General features: G+C 43.3%; 1 protein-coding gene across 1 annotated transcript in view; it reads right to left on the bottom strand.

The window, feature by feature from the left end:
• BTBD8 (BTB domain containing 8) overlaps positions 1-20,456 on the bottom strand; it is a 52,136-nt gene extending 31,680 nt beyond the window's left edge. Inside the window, 5 exon segments of the mRNA XM_083359308.1 lie at positions 37-126; positions 1,748-1,850; positions 8,981-9,267; positions 16,289-16,486; positions 20,209-20,456. Coding sequence (XP_083215434.1) covers positions 37-126; positions 1,748-1,850; positions 8,981-9,267; positions 16,289-16,486; positions 20,209-20,354 — 824 coding nt within the window. The 5' untranslated portion in view covers positions 20,355-20,456.
• Positions 20,457-20,873: the final 417 nt, after the last annotated feature.

The following is a 20,873-nucleotide window of genomic DNA, read 5'->3' as shown; positions in this document are numbered from 1 at the left end:
CTTTTTTCCACATGATTTGTGAACAAGTCAGCTTACCCTTGAAGAGTGATGTGCTCTTGAGAGCTTTCTGCCCAGCTCCCATTCAGCATAGTAGAAAAATAACTAGATCTGGCACAAAGAATAGCCCTGCGAGAGAGAAAGAAGTACAAACTATGTTACTCAATAGAAATATTTATTCTAGAAGAATTACCTACACACTACTGAAATCCAATGTTCCTGACATGCTAATGTATATTTGTTCACTCTCTACAATTTTTTCTAATATCTTTGGCATTTAATCCAATTTGGTAAGGAAAAATTAGGAAAACTCCCTTCTTGAAATACCTCCAGCTAAAACATTTTATTACAATACACACATACACACCCACATACCTGGCGAGGGCAATCTCAAGTTGCTTTGAATACGTGTTACTAGTGCTTTCATGTATTTGTCCAGAGAAGATAAATTCTTTGGACAGTAGGTTTACAATTTAATATTAAGTCAAATATGATTATGCTGTAATTCTATTCTATTCTATTCTATTCTATTCTATTCTATTCTATTCTATTCTATTCTATTCTATTCTATTCTATTCTATTATTATTTATTTTATTTTTTATTTTTATCACATTTATATACCGCCCTTTCCTGAAGGACTCTAGGCGGTTTACAGGGTGATTAAAAAACAGAGATACAAAAGTTAAAAACAGATTAAAAAAAATTATATTCGTCCCTGCATAAGTAAAACACCAGTTAAAATTAAGATTAAAGCTAAAATTAGAATTCTCAGCCTGGGCCAGAGAGCTCGAAGAGCCAGGTCTTCATGTCCCGTCGGAATTATTATTAGAATAATTATTCTATTCTATTCTATTCTATTCTATTCTATTCTATTCTATTCTATTCTTCTATTCTTCTATTCTATTCTATTGTGAATTTACTGACAGGTTTGTATTCGCTTAATCCCTCCTCCTTTTCTTCCTGTCACTAAGATTTGATAAAGTTTCCCGGTTTTATTCTTAGCAAGTAAAAAGAAAAAAGGTAGTATTCAGTTTTAGCTTAGCAATAGGATGCTACCGAGTGAACAACATGTTGGCTTATAAACAGGGAGCCAAAGTTCTCAAAAAAATTCTAGGTTAATGGAATGGACAAAAAAGGTTAATATTTCTCAGAAGTTTTAAACACGCAATGTTTAGCACACAACAATTTTATATGTTGTCTCTTTTAAACAGCTATGGCTTTCTTTCCTGTCTCTCACTTATGCCATGGGCTTCAATAGTTCTTTGATATATATGAACAACAAAAATAAATAAATAAAGAAGTAGGTATTGGAGGTATCTGTGTAGTTTCTTATTTTTCTCATGCATTGGCGGTGATATGTTATACATTTTGTCTCTTGAAAGCTCTCTAAAGAGTTCACGGCTCAAGCTGCCATGTTCCCCTTTAAGCAAGACATTTTAAATTGTTGATGGATCAATGAATAACTGATTTTACTTTTGCAATCTTTATAAAGGCTATACAAGCATACATTATCAAAATACGTAAAAGAAACAGTGTCTGATAGAGGCAGAAAGCACAACACGTACCTGTGCACAAAATCCTCATCAATAAATATCAGAACTAGAAGACATAACAATGTTTTCCAGCTTTACACAGATGCAGTAAGTTTTTAGTACACAGCACATAGGCGTATAAAATGTCTCCCTGTCTAGTCCCTCCTTCTTCCTCCTGTACACATAAAAGTCACCACAAAATCTTTAAGGACAGTACCTGTGCACTTCAAATGGTTTTCCATCAATCCAAATATTAATATCTGAAAACCAGGAATTCTGGTAGAGCATCAACAAGTCTTTTCCTAAGCCAGATGCAATTTCTGTTTTGGAATCAAGTAGACAACAAGGGGAAAAAAAGTCTTCCTAATCTATTTTTACATGTATTGAAATTCAAACATTAATAGGTGAAAACATTTTAAAAATGTTCTACTGACAAAATATATATTATAAATGCTTAATTTTTGTATATGAGGGAGCCATAACTTAGCAGCGCTCATGTTATACATAAAATACTATGAAATTCAAAATGGCCAAGAGAAATGATAAGATTCTGAGTCATGCAGTTTTGTAGCTTATAACCAATATAAATAAATGCTTCATGTTTTAGTTACTGTGGCAGTCTTTTTAAACTTGGCACCTTTAAAATAGGTTAAACTAAAGTTCTCATTATTACAAGAAACTACAGAAAAATATTTGTTTTGTACTGGGATTGACAGTACAAAACAATTGAGAGCAATTCTGGATTAGCAACATAAAGTTTCATTATTTTTTCATTAAATAAATGGTCAAGAAGCGTGAGGATCATTTGAGAGTCATTTAAAGTTTTTATATAGGTTATGACCATACTGTATACAGTATCCTGAAGATGAAACTTAAAGGTCTGAATAAGGAATCATATTTTAGAGTTGTATAATGCTTTTCAATCTGCTAACCTGTTGGCTTCTTGACTGACAAGAATATGATATGATCGCATTCAAATGTAACTGACTCTCCAATGTCCATACTTGTCATTATAGTATTTTTAATTACGGTAAGATATGTACATTTTGACGTATCACGGTATTGCCCACTTAATAACACTATAGTATTGTGTAACATAATTTTTATAGGCACTGCAAACCAAAAAATGCACATGATTTGCTTCATTATGCTGTTCGCTTTATTACGGTAGACTGAAAAGGTTCTGTAATATTTCTGGAATATACCTGTAAGTGAGGAGATACCATTCAAGAAGCTATTACCGTATATACTTGAGTATAAGCCGACTCGAGTATAAGCCGAGACCCCCAATTTCACCCCCAAAAACTGGAAAAAGTTATTGACTCGAGTATAAGCCGATCCGCCGTTCTGCAAGCCTCTGCCGCCAGCAGAGGCTCGATCCGCCATTTTGCAAGCCTGAATACACAGGAATACCCTGTGTGGCCGCGGCTCTCGGGGAAGCCCTGGCTGTCCGCTTCCTCGCTCCACGCTGCCATTCGGGGCCCGCGCGTTCCCTGGGCAAATCGCGGCGCCCAGCAGGCGAGGAAACACGCCCGCTCCAGTCACCCCCCCTTCCCTCAGGAGACGCGAAGCAAGTGACTGCCCGGAGCTTACCGAGGACTTGCGCGCGGCCGAGGCTTCGGTGCTTCCAGGATCGCGCGCACCTCTCCCAAGCCGCCGCCGTCCGGAGACCTGCCGAAGTTTGGGGAAGTTTGGGGAGGTGCGCGCGCACCTCCCCAAACCTCCCCAAACGTCGGCAGGTCTCCGTTCCTCCTGCCGACGTTTGGGGAGGTTTGGGCGCCTCCCCAAACGTCGGCAGGTCTCTGTTCCTCCGCGCAGACCTGCCGACGTTTGGGGAGGTTTGGGCGCCTCCCCAAACTTCCCCAAACGTCAGCAGGTCTCCGTTCCTCCTGCCGACGTTTGGGGAGGTTTGGGCGCCTCCCCAAACGTCGGCAGGTCTCCGTTCCTCCGCGCAGACCTGCCGACGTTTGGGGAGGTTTGGGCGCCTCCCCAAACCTCCCCAAACGTCGGCAGGTCTCCGTTCCTCCTGCCGACGTTTGGGGAGGTTTGGGCGCCTCCCCAAACGTCGGCAGGTCTCCGTTCCTCCGCGCAGACCTGCCGACGTTTGGGGAGGTTTGGGCGCCTCCCCAAACCTCCCCAAACGTCGGCAGGTCTCTGTTCCTCCGCGCAGACCTGCCGACGTTTGGGGAGGTTTGGGCGCCTCCCCAAACCTCCCCAAACGTCGGCAGGTCTGCGCGGAACGGAGACCTGCCGACGTTTGGGGAGGCGCCCAAACCTCCCCAAACGTCGGCAGGAGGAACGGAGACCTGCCGACGTTTGGGGAGGTTTGGGGAGGCGCCCAAACCTCCCCAAACGTCGGCAGGTCTGCGCGGAGGAACGGAGACCTGCCGAGGTTTCGGGAGGCGCCCAAACCTCCCCAAACGTCGGCAGGAGGAACGGAGACCTGCTGACGTTTGGGGAAGTTTGGGGAGGCGCCCAAACCTCCCCAAACGTCGGCAGGTCTGCGCGGAGGAACGGAGACCTGCCGACGTTTGGGGAGGCGCCCAAACCTCCCCAAACGTCGGCAGGAGGAACGGAGACCTGCCGACGTTTGGGGAGGTTTGGGGAGGCGCCCAAACCTCCCCAAACGTCGGCAGGTCTGCGCGGAGGAACGGAGACCTGCCGACGTTTGGGGAGGTTTGGGGAGGCGCCCAAACCTCCCCAAACGTCGGCAGGAGGAACGGAGACCTGCCGATGTTTGGGGAGGTTTGGGGAGGCGCCCAAACCTCCCCAAACGTCGGCAGGTCTGCGCGGAGGAACAGAGACCTGCCGACGTTTGGGGAGGCGCCCAAACCTCCCCAAACGTCGGCAGGAGGAACGGAGACCTGCCGACGTTTGAGGAGGTTTGGGGAGGCGCACAAACCTCCCCAAACGTCGGCAGGTCTGCGCGGAGGAACGGAGACCTGCCGACGTTTGGGGAGGTTTCGGGAGGCGCCCAAACCTCCCCAAACGTCGGCAGGAGGAACGGAGACCTGCCGACGTTTGGGGAAGTTTGGGGAGGCGCCCAAACCTCCCCAAACGTCGGCAGGTCTGCGCGGAGGAACGGAGACCTGCCGACGTTTGGGGAGGCGCCCAAACCTCCCCAAACGTCGGCAGGAGGAACGGAGACCTGCTGACGTTTGGGGAGGTTTGGGGAGGCGCCCAAACCTCCCCAAACGTCGGCAGGTCTGCGCGGAGGAACGGAGACCTGCCGACGTTTGGGGAGGTTTGGGGAGGCGCCCAAACCTCCCCAAACGTCGGCAGGAGGAACGGAGACCTGCCGACGTTTGGGGAGGTTTGGGGAGGCGCCCAAACCTCCCCAAACGTCGGCAGGTCTGCGCGGAGGAACGGAGACCTGCTGACGTTTGGGGAGGTTTGGGGAGGCGCCCAAACCTCCCCAAACGTCGGCAGGAGGAACGGAGACCTGCCGACGTTTGGGGAGGTTTGGGGAGGCGCCCAAACCTCCCCAAACGTCGGCAGGTCTGCGCGGAGGAACGGAGACCTGCCGACGTTTGGGGAGGTTTGGGGAGGCGCCCAAACCTCCCCAAACGTCGGCAGGAGGAACGGAGACCTGCCGACGTTTGGGGAGGTTTGGGGAGGCGCCCAAACCTCCCCAAACGTCGGCAGGTCTCCGTTCCTCCGCGCCCTGCCTGCCTGCTTCTTTCCGCTGCGGAAAGAAGCAGGCAGGCAAGGTGCAGAGGTCCGGAGACCTGCCGACGTTTGGGGAGGTTTGGGGAGGTGCGCGCGCACCTCCCCAAACCTCCCCAAACTTTGGCAGGTCTCCGGATGGCGGTGGCTTGGGAGAGGTGCGCGCGATCCCGGAAGCACCAAAGCCTCGGCCGCGCACAAGTCCTCGGTAAGTTTTTTTGTTGACTGGAGTATAAGCCGAAGTGGAATTTTTCAGCCCAAAAAGTGGGCTGAAAAATTCGGCTTATACTCAAGTATATACGGTATTTATTTCGTGAACAAAATAGATCTTTGTGAGATTTTCTTTTTCATTCAAAGTTTAGTCATCGTTTCAAACATTGCAAAAGACATTTTATGAAACTTGCCTCCAGAAGTTGTGAATGCTCCAACTCTGTAAGTTTTTAAGAAGAGATTGAACAACCATTTGTCTGAAATAGTATAGTTTCCTGCCTCAGCAGGGGCTTGAACTAGAAGACCTCCAAGGTCCCTTCCAACTCTGTTATTCTATTCTATTCTATTGTAAATTTGGAAAGACCACTAGGGTAATTGGTTTTTTACAGAACGGTATAAAAGGGACACGGTGGCTCAGTGGGTTAGGACGCTGAGCTTGTCAATCAGAAGGTCGGCAGTTTGGTGGGTCGAATCCCGAGTGCCGCGTAACAGAGTGAGCGCCTGTTACTCGTCACAGCTTCTGCCAACCTAGCAGTTCGAAAGCACATAAAAATGCAAGTAGATAAATAGGGACCACTCCGGTGGGAAGGTAACAGCGTTCCGTGCGCCTTTGGCGTCTAGTCATGCCGGCCACATGACCACGGAGACGTCCTCGGACAAGCGCTGGCTCTTCGGCTTTGAAACGGAGATGAGCACCGCCCCCTAGAGTCGGAAACGACTAGCACGCATGTGCGGGGGAACCTTTACCTTTACCTATAAAAGTTTTAGAGATCTTGGTTCCCATAAAATTATTTTGAAAAGACCCTGTGTATCATTTTATCAGGCTTATATAACTGAATTTTAAAAGGAACTCTTCAGGGCATGAATATTGCAGAAGGTATGAATATCAATAATTAATCCTGCATAATTCATCTTTATGAAAGAATGCCAAGCTTCTGGTAATGTTAGAATACTGGTAGATTCTTTAACAGTATATTCTGAGAGACCTAAAACAGCCATAGTGGCTTCCTTAGACACAGAAAAAGCTTTTGATATAGTAGAAAATAAATTTTAGAGACAAATTATGGGGGAAAAAAAGATTTCCACAAAATGTTATTTCTTCGGATCCAATCGTTCTGCAAGAATGCATTACTAATGAAGATAATTACTCCTCCCATTTGTTGACTTTTATATTGTACTAGAATGAAAATTATATCGATAATGTGCTATTATGGACTCCATTAGAAAAGTTATTATTTGGCATCTTCGAAATCTTGGCATGACCTTGGTTCTAAATACTAGGCACTCAGTTGCATTACCCGAATTGAAGGCAATTGTGTAGCTGGCTTTTGGCAATTAAATTACAATTTGATTCTTGCGGTCATGAAAAATTGACCTTTCAGACAAATCCTTATTTTAACATTTAAAATCCTCCCACAGTCCCACTGAACTCACGTCATTCCAGACTCTCATATACCATGAGAGTCTGCATATACCAGTCTGCATCCTTCCCTTACCTGTGCAGTCCCTCTCACACATTGCCACACCCTCTCCTTGACCCATGCCTCATGCATCTCCTTGCATCCTTCCTCATTCATGCGGTGTTTCTTGCACACCACCGCCCACCCTCATGCATTCTCCCTGACCTGTACCTCTTGTGCATCCTCACATACTCTTCCCTGTAAAATAAACACTTGGTTTTGAAATGGATGAAAAATGCTAAACAATGTTCCTCCAGCAAGGCGAATGGAATTAAAAAGTGATGAAATGGTTTGAGATCCAACTGAAGTGCAGAAACACTGGAAGGAGTATTTCGGAGATTAGTAGGTCAAAGAATATTTGGGGTGATGTTGGAATTGTGCTGGTTGAGGAGATGAATATCGGGATGCCCTCAACTATGGGGACAGTGGCATATTGTTGGCTGAGAACCCAAATAATTTCCAATGTTAGATCTCTGCAGGAGCCTGGATCTGAAAATTACTGTACTCCTATTGTGCTTAATAGGGAATATGCAGTTAATTATTGTAAATTAGTAAACTAAATGGCAAAAAACCCCTAGAGCAAATAGATGGATTTCTGTTCTTCGGAAGAACATTTTCTAAAGAATGGAAGACAGATGAAAAAATTGTAAGACTTACAATTCCTTGTAGAAAGGAACTCTGTGCAGATAGTCCTTGGCTTACAACCATTTCTTTAGTAACTCTTTGAAGTTATAAAGGCACTGAAAAAGTGACTTATGACCATTTGTCACACTTATGACCACTGCAACATCCCCATGGCCATGTGATCAAAATCTGAACACCTGGCAACTGGTTCATGTTTATAGCAGTTGCAGTGTCCTGGGTTCACATGATCATCTTTTGTGATCTTCTGACAAGCACAGTCAATGGGTAAGCCAGATTCACTTTACAACGGTGTTACCGACTTAACAACCGCACTGGTTCACTTAACAACTGTGGCAAGAAAGATCATCATCTTTTGTGATCTTCTGACAAGCAAAGTCAGTGGGTAAGCCAGATTCACTTTACAACGGTGTTACCGACTTAACAACCGCACTGGTTCACTTAACAACTGTGGCAAGAAAGATCATATGGGGCAATACTCACTTAACCAACAGAAATTTTAGGCTCAACTGTGGTTGCAAATTGAGGACTACCTGTAGCATACGGTTTTAGTAAGGAATGTTTGTTGAAAGAAGTGAAAATAGCTGTACATTAGAGCAGGGGTCCCCTATTGGCCACCAGGCAGCGTGAGTGGCTGGCCGTGAAGGCATCTGCCTGTGGGAGGACAGCCCCACTTGTGTGTCATTATGAGCATCGTGGGCGTTTGTGGCCCCACTAGTGCAAACATCACTGCAAGTGTAGCGGGCATTTGTGCGCCCCCATTGCACGAGCATTGCCCCGAGCGTCACGGGCATTCACAGCCCGACTTGCATGAGCATTGCCACAAGCATCACTGGTGTTTGCAGCCCCACTCACATGTTAACCCCCTCACAAAACCTTTCCTTCTTTCCCCCCTTCCCCTGCTCCAGGCTGCTAATCCTGAAAGGTTGGGGAAGTCTGCATTACACAGTACTTTTTCCAACTTTGTTATTAGGAGGATTCTTGCACTGGGGGGGAGGTTGGACGGGAAGATCTCCTAAGTCCTTTCCAAACCTATGATTTTGGGCTTCGGAATACATATTGGAAATCTTCTTTTACTTAATAGGCTAGAGCAGGGGTCCCCAACCTCCAATCCGTGGACCAGTAGTAGGCCGCGGCATGCCGGAAACCAGGCCGCGCAAACAAGCAAAGCCCCATTCGCAGGAGGCAGGCAGTACATGAAACTACGCCCCCTCCAGTCCACAGAAAAACCTCTCTCCACGGAACCAGTCCCTGGTGCTCAAAAGGTTGGGGACCTCTGGGCTAGAGTAAGGACTGTTGAAGTCCCCAAAGTCTAGTCTAACGCAAGCCTCATTTACTCAGGAGTCAAGTTACAGTCATGAATTATTCATCTCCTTATTGCGTGTGGAATAGCTGTAAATTTTGTTTGAGGCAGTGAACAAACCAAAACTGATGTCTTAGATAACAATTCACACATTATATTTTAATCTCACCTGACATAGTTACCTCACCCTCAGCATCAACCGCTTCTGTCGGCATGTCACTAGCAGAGAAAGAAGGCGCAGCGCATTCTGTTTCTACAGCTGTCTTGCAGAATATCCAGTGATGGTCAGATGTCCTTTCTTGGTTTCCCAGCCTCTGCCCTGTACATATTTGATCACTGCATGGACCGCCAACTTTTAGCTTTTCATTTTTTTCCGCCAACTCAGGAGTTGAAACTTTTTTCTTTAGAATCTCTTGTTCTTCCTCTGTAATGCTTCTGTCAGATGAATATGCAGCCCTAGGAACAGAATGTGTCAGACTCCAATCCATTTGACAGCGTTTTGGAAATAGCCTCCATTAATCTTAAGAGGGATTTTGCTTCCTTTCCAAGTACAACTACATAACATGACCTCACTGTGCAATACAATATTGAACATTGCATAATGAATTTTAAGATGCTTGCTTTTTTATGAGGTAGAATGACCAAGATTAAAAAAAAATCAGTTGGGAGTAATTCAGAACAGAGTAGATGTTTGAAATTATTTTCTGTAGTAAGCTATAAGAAAAAAAGAAATAGTATATAAATTCCAACAGTAATATAGTCACAAAGAAAAAAATATATAGTATATTTAAAACCTATCGCCTATCAATCTAGTCTTCTAACAATAACAAAAACTATGTTGCCTGTTTTTCATTTCTTTATTGTTTACTTCTTGTTGCTGTTAGCAAACACAGGAATTAGTGGGGGTTTTTAATGTATTTAGGCCCCTTAAGTTACTTTTTTCCAAATCTGTTCTGAAATTACCTCCAGAAATTCCAAACAGTACACAACACTCAAATGAATTTGTCTGTGTTCCCTAGTCAATTCAACAATATTCCAGAAAAAAATTAAGGAAGTGATTGCCTGGAAATTACAGTGCTCTGTAATCATCTACTGCATTACAGATTCTTTTGTAAACATTCAAATCTGTTGTAAATGGACATTTTATGATGATGCCTAACCACTATTTTGTGAGAAAGCTGTATGTTCTGAACCTAAAAAAGTTAAAGTGTTTACTGAATTATGTCCCGGTTTGACTAACCATGGCTAATTCAGTAAACCAAAATAGCTTGGCTTCGTATAATATAATGTATCAAGCTTCCCCATGTTTTGGCTTAGCACAATACACAAATCCAGTCACAAACACTTACCAGCCTAGCACAGGTCAAATGACACAAAGGTCTAAATTCTGCTGGTCTTGTGGTTAGGGAAATTTGTCAACAAGGATGGCTGGTGGAGGTGATAAGAGTAGATTCCCTAGCCCAGTGCTCAGTGAAGTGCAGCCCTTATACTATATTTCCTTTTAGGAAACACAGTGCGACAGTGGGTGAGGCAGGGGAGGGCCAGAGACAAAACTTTGAATAATCGAAGTCATTTCTTTAAATGACTGCTAAAGAGAGTAAAACAATTTCTAACAATCTAAGTTTACGTAAATGCAAATATCGTTTTGGAAAGCATGGTATTGCTTTCCAAACAAAATATTGACTATTTTCTTAAATGTATTACATGAGCTGTTATCTTCATTCCAAATTGTTCAGCAGCTCTGGAGGACTGCTGCACAATTGCCAACAGCTGTTTTAAAATGCTGAGGTAGGTATTATATTTATGCTTTCAAACCCAAAGCACTGTACTCCACAGCTCTATTATATCTGTGATTAACATTTACACATATATATGTATGTATGTTTGTGTGTATGGTATGTATGTTTGTGCGTGTGTATGAAAGTATACAGTACATACACACATACTTTTGACAGCGGGCATCAGAATTTCATTTTTAATGTGTGCCAGTGTTTACAGAAAAAAGTGACAATAAAGGTTATCCTATCCTATCCTATCCCTATCCTATCATATCATAAGACGCCCTACCCTACCCTATCTTACCTTACTTTATATTCTATTCATACAAGTGTTTGGAAATACAGGTAGTCCTGGGGCTACAACCATCCATTGAACTGTGACTGTTCATATTTACAACGGTCCTGAATCAGGGAGACTTAAATGGATCCTTGAGGTTCTAGCTGTTGCTTGGAACCTGGCTTGCTATTATGACATTGCAACAAGTCACGATCACATGATTGTGATTTCCGATGTTCCCTACCGGCTTAACACAAGCAAAGTCAAAGGGGAAGCCAACAGGAAGTTGGAAGTCATGATCATGGGTTAATGGCCTCAGTTAATGAGCTGTGTGGTCCTCATTTGATGACAACTGGGACTGCCTGAATAGCCACTGCTAAGTGATGCAGTCAGGTGACATCATACTTTTTTTAAAAAAAATCCCATTTATATCCCGCCCTTCTCCAAAGACTCAGGGCGGCTTACAATTTAAAGCACAAATCAATGTGCTTAGCAATAGCCTTCATTCTATGTATATGCCTGCTTATTAGGGCTTTCGCACCCCCCCCAAGCGGCATTATTGCAAAGTCAGCTTATTGCCCCCAACAATCTGGGTCCTCATTTTACCTACCTCGGAAGGATGGAAGGCTGAGTCAACCTTGAGCCTGGTGGGATGCGAACTGCATCATTTAGAGGCAGAGTTCCCAGACCCAATTACCACTCTGAGGATTACTTCTAATGCGGTGAACAAAACTTGCTATGTTCCATCTGGATTGTGGCTTCCTATCCCATATATAAGTTTAACATGAGGACAATAAGATATTCTAGCATTTTCATTTTCCTAAGGACATTCCAGTTTGACATAGCCAACACAATCAAGGTCTTTCTATAATCAATTAATTACACATTAACTTCTTTTTAGTATTCTTTAGCTTTCTTAAGTCATCCGGTTGTCATCTCTTATTCCTTTGCTTTTTCTCAAACCAGCATCATCATCCAACATCTCCTTTTCCATGTAGGGTCTAATCTGTGATGGACGATCCTAAAGGTTATTTTCGTAGCATGTACCAAAGTAACAATATGGTGCAATAGTTTGCATACTCTGTTAAGTCTCCATTCTTTGGTAAATTTTCCACATTATTATTATTATTATTATTTTGTTTTATATTTCAATGTTATAGAGTGATTGCCTTTTGGATGGGGTACAAGGTCAACCCAGACAAAATAAAAATGATACATAAAATTAAATATCACTTTGATTTCCCAAGAGTATTCTCCCAAGAAACTTGAATTAGTGCTATAATATTCTCCACCATGCTTTAATGAGTAAATTCTTCCCTTATGTCATCTGATAGTTCCACTCTGAACTGGTCAATTTTTCAGCCTATGTCCCAAGTTAAAAGCTGAAACTCAGCAGCATACTATTTACTCAGCCAGAAGTGATGAATATCATGGTTGACAGTTACTTGTTCAGCTGAATCTCTGAATTAACTCTCCAGCCTGCTACAAAATTAACATCATTGTCCAAATGCAGGCTGTTCCGAATCAGAAGGCAGAAGTTGCCCATTTTGCAGCTCTCTCGGCCATTGGTGACATTTTAGGAAGAGAACCATGACAAAGTATGGCTATTAAAATTCAGAGCACTTTCTGAGCAAAAAAGGTAACACCTTTTGAGGTTAATAATTTTATTTGATGCTTAAGGACTTGAGGATGCATTTGATGAAGTTAGCTTCACCCATGAATTTTAAATAAAAATGTTAGTCTCAAAAACTGCTGCCAAACTCTTTTTGAATCTTAGCCATTGGACTAATTTAAAATTCTATGCTAGTTCTGTCCATGGGGATGCCATCCAATTTTAAGGCTATCTAGTTCCATTAAGCAAGGTTGCCTGATTTCTTATCATATATGCTAGGCAAGATTGCTAGTGTTCCCTGAAGGACGGGAGCTACTCCAACCAGTACAGGACGTTGAAATTAGTCCACAGAACACCAGTGGTGGTAGATTTTGTCCCGTCTGTAGATTTTGTCCCATTTGTCCCTAATCCAGGGGTCGGCAACCTCGGCTCTTTTACGACTCGTGGACTTCAACTCCCAGAATTCCTGAGCCAGCTCTGCTGGCTCAGGAATTCTGGGAGTTGAAGTCCACGAGTCATAAAAGAGCCGAGGTTGCCAACCCCTGCCCTAATACATCAGTTACCGGTAGTTTCTCATCTGAACTAATTGGTCCATCTGGTCACCACTTGGCTATAAATCAAAAGCAAGACATTAGCAAACTTTATCAACAGCTAGTGCAGAGGTCCCCAACCTTTTGGGCACCAGGGACCGGTTACGTGGACAGAGGTTTTTCTATTGACCAGAGGGGGCGTGGTTTTGTGTGCTGCCTGCATCCTGTGTATGGGGCTTTCCTTGTTTGTGCGGACCAGTTGCTGGCATGCTGCGGCCTGGTTCTGGTCCACGGACTGGGGGTTGGGGACCCCTGAGTTAGTGGGCTCCTTGAAGATGAGTCACAGCTCTCGAGATGAAGAAGACTCACTTCCGGTATTGATAGGAGTAATTATGGTCAATCAAGCTGTCCAGATTCACATCTGTGCTCAGTATTAAATTATGGCTCTCTAAATCTCACACGCAAGATTGATTAGTCTGGGCAAAAAATTCTCAGACATGACTTGTCCAGCTTATAAAATTTATTGCTGACAAGATTAAAGCTTCTAGCCCAATTGATTGTTCGAACGGTGCTATGAAGTCAGAGCCTATATATCTATAAAACTCTGCTTCACAATTTAAACTCCAGGCTTTTTCCTCCAAATTCCCAAGTCAATACATACCTGGCCAGTCTCCTGCTAGGCTTTGGGGATGACTGAGAAAGGTGCATAATAGTTCTATTTGGCTTTGCTTTATGTCTTACCAGTCTCTGCCTGTAGTTGTATGTGGGAAAGACCTTGGAAGACAGACTTGCAAGATTCTTTTACAAAAAAGCAGAATTAGTTCATCTGGGTGTGCTTCCTGTCTGGACTACCTCTCAAGGTTGACATCAATCTTGCAATTCTGAATGTACGTTTCTGGACCATTGCCTTTATACCCAAGGAACCATGAGGATCACTTCTGAGGTAATTGCCATGCCCACATTCCTTCTGAGGGCTAAGCTGCCTTTTATCCGATCAGTATCTTGGCGGTAGCTCATTCCAAGGTCATTCCCAAATACCATTACACTGCCCTTCTATATAAGAACTTATTTGGATTTATATTTGCTGGATCCACTCAACAGATTTTGGTGACAGCTGAGAATCTAAGTATGACAAGTTTAAGTAAAGGTTAACCTTACAAATTTGCAGAAAGAGTAACTAGTTGTGGCCATCATTTCTATCCTGAGAAAAAGGCATTTATTTTCAAAAGTTGCAATATGATGATTTTTGTGAAGCATGGGAATGCTTCAACAATCGTAAGTGAAAAATGGTCACATGTCACTATTTTTCCTCTTTGTTTTCTAAACCTTCACTTTATCATGCAAATACCCTTAATACACTGCTAAGGAGGTTTCTAAGTCAGGAGACTCTACTCATAGCCATTCATGACTTGGTCATGACGGCAATATCTGTCATATTACATACAATATGACAATGTCATATTTGTAAATGTCTAATGGATGAATATTATTTCATACAGGGCCTGCACCTTTTCTGCTTTCCCTCTCATAGCTTTCCCTCTTTTTCTGATATCCGTTATTTCACATGATCCATTCTGAGGGACACTATCCAAAAATGATCTTTACCACATTTGGAACTCTCCTCATTCTTGACTCCTTCACTGATGATCTCAATCTTTTATATTTTTTATTTATTTATATTATATTCATATTTCTTAACCTCCCCTCTCCTTTGCACAATAAAATCATCCAGGATTTTAGGATCGAGATGGTGTAATACATGGTGTAACAAGATGGAGGGTTTGTTGTCACAGTGAGTTGGGGGTGGGGGCACGAAGGGAGGCTCAGCCAATCTCAGTGTATACATGGTTGTACTTTGACAATAAAGGTTCATTCATCGAGATCAGCTAGACATAATCCTTAAGAAACAAATTTAAGTTTAAACTTCATTTTCAAAACAGGCATATTCTCGTGCAGATAATTATCCAAAGACAACATTCTCACTGATTCTATGTCTCCAAGTATGTCAATCTCTTTGCTTTTCATATTATTAACTAACATATTGATTATGTAAACATAGAAACTAATTATTACTGATTGTTTTTTAAACACATGAATCCAGACAACATGCTGTTTGCTAAATACTAAAGAAAAAATTATCTCTTTGCTTTTCCATTTCTACTCATCCATTTATGTCGTTAAGAAGTGTATCCTTGTCCTCCCCAGATTTTATTCATTCAAAATGTTATACTCATCCCTGGTTCTTTCATTCTCGCCCTTCACTGGAATGTAACGTGTGCACTTACCAGCAATATATGAATTCCTACTTTTATACTACTTGACCAAACTAGGTAAAATAATTCACACCTTCTGACCTACATTTCAGCCCAATTCACTCACAATTTAATCCTCACTTATATATTCAAGCACTGAACTCCACTCACAAGAGCAGATCATTTCCATTTAAATCTTTTACATTATTTCCCCTACCTTTTAAATATTAAACATAAATATGTGACTTTTACTTCATTTCTCTGTTGATGCTCTTTGCCCTTTATTCTTCCTACATTTTAAATTATAATTTTTCCTGTGCCATGTTGATAAATAGATGCAGAATTCTCTGCTAACGGTAAGAGTAGTGTTAATCAGTACTGGCACATTAGGGCTAGTACAGCACAGGACATTAGAACAGGGGTCTGCAACCTTGACAACTTTAAGACTTGTGGATTTAGCATAGCTGGCTAAGGAATTCTGGGAGCTAAAGTCCACAAGTCTTAAAGTTGTCAAGGTTGCAGACCCCTGCATTAGAAGACCTATTCAGCTATGCTGTGATCAACAATCTAGACGCCACTCTGTAAGACAATTTATTTTTATCCAAATTTTACCAATTATAAGATGCACCGGAATATAGGTAACAGGATATATTTTCACATTTAAATGTTAATTTTTGGAAAAAAGAACTCCAGGAAACCTCAAGAGAGGGAAAAACAAACAAAAACATGTGTCTTAATACACAAATGAAGAGTTAGATCAGGGGTCTTCAAACTTGGCCCTTTTATGACTTGTGGACTTCGACTCCCAGAATTTCTCACCCAGCGTACCTGGATGATGAATTCTGGGAGTTGAAGTCCACAAGTCATAAAAGGGCCAAGTTTGAAGACCCCTGGGTTAGATCTATCTTTGTGGTAGAAAAAGAATTTTGAACAGTATGACTGAATTGATTTTTTAACTTTCCATACAAAATCGTAACTTCGTTTTTGAAATGCAATTTAAAATGCAAAAATAACGAGAAGTCACTTACTGCAGGAAAGTTTTAAATTCAGAAGGTTCCAAATATTCCAGATTTAAAGCTTCACAGTTGCTACAAGTATTTAAATGTCTTCCAACAACATGCAGAAAGAAATTTGGAACTCTTGCTAAAAGTACCGCCTTGTGAGCTTTGAAGAGCATATTGCTAACACAGAAAGTGATGTCGGTTTGGCATTCTTCTTCAAGCAGTCTGCAATAAAATAAAAACAACTTCACAAATAAGACAAAGGGGGTGGTGGGGGTGGTGCTTGTGGATTGCAACACATCGCTACATCTATCTTGCTGTGATTTACAGGGGCTTACAAATGATACAAAGGGAAAATAGAAAGAATTTAAAAAACACAAAACCTCAGGCCCAATAACAGCAAATTTCATAGCCATAGACACATTGTGGAAAACAGTCCTAGCACCAACAATATAGCTGCAATCTACTCAGGGAAGGATCCTGCCCGACCATTAATCCTCAATGGCTTTTTGGAACATCTGGTCCTTGATGGCTTTCCTGAATACCAACAGGATTTGATGCGAACCTGACTTCTCGTGGAGCACTTTTAGGAGAAAGGATGGCAAAGTCTGGGGGCAGAGTGAAAAGGGGGCTCAGCCTAGAATCCCTACAAGGCCACAAGCAAATTAAGTCCAACCCTCCTTGAGTGCTGTTCACCCTTATCTAACTCTAACCAGATGCTATTAGTTGAGGGGATTCCTGTGCATAGGCTTTTAGCAATAAATCAACTGAACTGAACTCTCATGTACAGACCTGGTCTTTCGCCCTTGATAGCACTATTCTCAAGGGGGACAGCTAACAGAAAAAAGCACACCCTCATGGATCCTAAGGACAGCAAGGATGGAATTCAAATGGTTCATTCTCAAGTAGATCTTATTAGTCAAGGGAAAACTCTGAGAGATGGTCCCACAGATATCCAGGTCCTGAGCTATATAGGGTTTTAAATGTGACAACTGGCACCTTGAATTGCATCCAGAAGCCACTGGTAACCAGAGCAGTTCTTATGATGGTGGCATTAGCCAGACAAAAGAGAAAGCACTGTTAACTACTCAACATGGTCTTCTAGGGCAGCCCTGATAGAATGAGTTAACATCAACTGATGGAAGAGGTGACCAAGGGATGACTGAATAGGGTCTTCTGATTTAGGAATGGTCATGGCTTTGAGAAACCTCCATAACAAGAAAAAAAAAATCTAGAGGATTTAGTGGAATGTACTTGAATGGTCAAGTGAAGGTCTAGAAAATAATAATTTGGAGTGGGTTTCATGTCTCTAGTACATGGCGACCCGGAGGGGGAGAAGAGTGGAAAGAGGGGATGGTTTTGTGGGAGGGGCAGATGCGTGAGTGGGGTGGAGAGCACCCATGACACTCGTGCGAGTAAGGCCATGAGCGCCCGCAATGCTCGTGCAAATGGGGCCACAAGTGCCTGTGATGCTTGTGCGAATGGGGCTGCGAGTGCCCATGACTCTTGTCTGAGTGACGCCCTGAGCGCTTGCAAACTCCTGCAACCCTTGTGCGAGTAGGGCCGTGAGTGCCTGCGATGCTCGCACGAGTGGGGCTCTGCGCACACACGCGGACCAACCAGCCACTCACGCAGCCCGGTTGCAAATAGGCCATGGGCCGGAATTCGGCCGTGGCCCACAGGTTGGGGACCCCTGCTCTAGTAAAATAAGAAACAAATGATTTGGGTCACGAATTCTAATGTATATTTTCATATATTTTCTCTTTTCTAGTTCTATCACAAAATGGATGTGAACATAGCTTCACCTTTATGCTGGACAAAATTTGCTCAAGCAATGAAATAATTAACATTAGTAGCAACTTTATCTTGATTCTTATTGGGGTAGCAAAGAGCCTCAGATCAATCACATCTTCCTTTTCCTGAGCAAAATACCTCCATTCTGTTTACCGCTGCATCTCCTATGGCAGAGGACCCCAACTTTTGGGCACCGGAGACCGGTTAAGTGGAGAGAGGTTTTTCCGTGGATCGGAGAGTGCATGGTTTTGTGTGCTGCCTGTAGATGGGGCTTTCCTTGTTTGTGTGGACCAGTTGCTGGCATGCTGTGGCCCGGTACTGGTCCACGGACCGGTTGGGGACCCCTGCCCTATGGATATCCTCTTTTATATTTTCTGTCCTTTGGGGGGGAATTTCTTTACTTGGTAAGGAAAGATGATATTGGGGCAGCCTTTCTTATCATAATGTATGCATCTGCATTTTTAAAGTAAATTAGTATGTGCATTTGCCTTTTAAAAAGTAATGGAAAAAGTGTAAGAGAGACAAAAATAATTTTCCAATTTCTTAATTATTACATAGGCCTTTATACATGTCCCAAAACATGGCCAACTCAAGCTAGTTTCAGAGTATGATATTTTCTACACTGAGACTATCTTCAAGCTTTCAGGAGGTGCTCAGTTCAGCCTAAGCCACTCTCATGTTCTTCATGCCTTTCAAGTGAGTTATTTTAGATTCTTTATTTTAGATTCTTAAAAGAAACGAAAAGGGAAGCGAACAGGCTCCAAAGTCAAGCCCTAATGCATAATCTTTATTTCCAGATATGTTTCTGCCTTTGCCTAGAAGCATTTTGAAAAAGTGAAAATGATGGAAAAAAAATGCCAGAGTTAGGGTGAAGTGATAAAAAGGCTGGTGAAGAGGTAATGCACCAGTCTGCTTGTTGGGAAAGCAATATGTTATGACTGGTCAGGCTCCTCCTGGTTATTATCCCCAAATTCCAAACGTGTCATAAGTACTAAAAAACCACCACCCCTCTTTGGATTTTTGCCCTCAATGTTCAGGAACTGTTAAGAGAATAATAGCTTTTATGTGAACCAAGCTGTGTGTTCTGATGACAAACCAAATGACTTTTTAGATTGATGAACCAACTGTTCTTCTATACTGGTGCCTATCATATGCCAAATTTCATATAGAAAATCTGCTAGTTTTTTTTGCTCATCAGGCTTTTAACATGGCCAACATTCATCAAATCCTATTGACAACTATGAAGCTTCACTGATGAGTTATTTTACTTCTATTGCTGCAGGCTTCACTTCGTAAGGCTGTAAGATGGAAGTGTACCGTTCAGTGTATTTCCGAAGGCCAGTTGCTGGGAAACACACAAAGGAAGGTACTATTATCTTCTGGTTTGGGGGTTCCCCTGGGTGTCTTGTCTTTAGAGAGACTACTGAGGAATTATCTCCCTTATGACTAATGTGGCTCCTGATGCTTTAGCAACAGTTGGTTGCCAAGCAGAGGTAACCTTTGCTTTTCTGTTTGGTGGCAGCAGATCCACCTTATCTGAACAAATACCGTTTCAACTACCTAGCATTCTTTTCCTCAGCCTTCCATCCTTCCGAGGTAGGTAAAATGAGGACCCAGATTGTTGGGGGCAATTAAGCTGACTTTGTAATAATGCCGCTTGGGGGGGGGGGCGAAAGCCCTAATAAGCAGGCATATACATAGAATGAAGGCTATTGCTAAGCACATTGATTTGTGCTTCTTAGATTGTAAGCTGCCCTGAGTCTTCGGAGAAGGGCGGGATATAAATGGGATTAAAATAAATAAATAAATAAAATAAACATATCACATTTTCTTCTCCAAATTAGGGCAAGAGAAGAGAAAGTGAGTTGCTTCGACCAACCCTCCTGTGCCTATAAAAAAAACACAAAGAAAATCCCCCGGGGTAGATGTCGTGTTTACTGACTGCACGTGGGAATGCATTTGACTCGGGGAGGGGGGGACGCGTTCAACTCTGCGACTCCAAGCAACTCCAGGTTTTCACTTCGACTCTGCTGCGGTGACAGGCCCGCGGGGGTTTCCGCAGACTTCCTTTTGCGAAAGGATCATGTGCAAAACAGCTGGCTCCCCAGGGACAGCCCGGCTTTTTTTTTATTATTTCTATTATTTTTTTTTACCTTTCCATATCGCGTCTCAGTTGCTCCGCCACCAACTCCTTCAGCCTCCGCCTCTCCGCGGAACCCCTCTCGCCGCCTTTTCTTCCCGATTCTTCCCGGGGACCTCCAGAGCCCTTGGGGACCGAGTCCCCCCCACAACGCGCCATGGCGGGGCGGCATAGGCTCTTTTGGCCCGGAGATCGGATGAGTCACACCCGTGGCGGGCTCGACTCCCTACGCAGGCGGCTCCAACGCCGCCCTTTGGAAGATGTCGGAACCCCGTTTTGCGCTAACGCTTCCCTTTGTTTCCCTCTCCTAACAACCGCACCGTGCCCGTGTTCCCGGCGACCCGCGCTTCGCCCGAGCGGGGAATGGCTCGGAACGAGCAGCGGTTTCATTAACGCCGGAAACCTGTTCGATCCCGAGTCCTGCCGAAGAGCCGTCCCGGCTCTTCATTCTCATTGGGCAAAGCGGAGAGCCGTAGGCCAATCGCGGCGTGCCGTCCTCCGAAGGAATGGCTAAATCCCCGCCTCCCGGTTGTTTATCATCCTTTGAAACACATGGCGGAGGCTGGTTCGGCGTAGATTGCAGGAGCAACTTGGGTAGTTAAAGAGCTGAAATTCAGATTTGGACGGTGGAGCAGAATGGGTCTGCATAAAAGGAGCTGGACGGGGAAAGAAAATCAG

Source organism: Vipera ursinii (assembly GCF_947247035.1).
Source record: "Vipera ursinii genome assembly, chromosome: 3".
NCBI lineage: Eukaryota > Metazoa > Chordata > Lepidosauria > Squamata > Viperidae > Vipera > Vipera ursinii.
The sequence above is the reverse complement of the archived record's forward strand: the minus strand, read 5'-3'. Positions and strand labels throughout refer to the sequence as shown.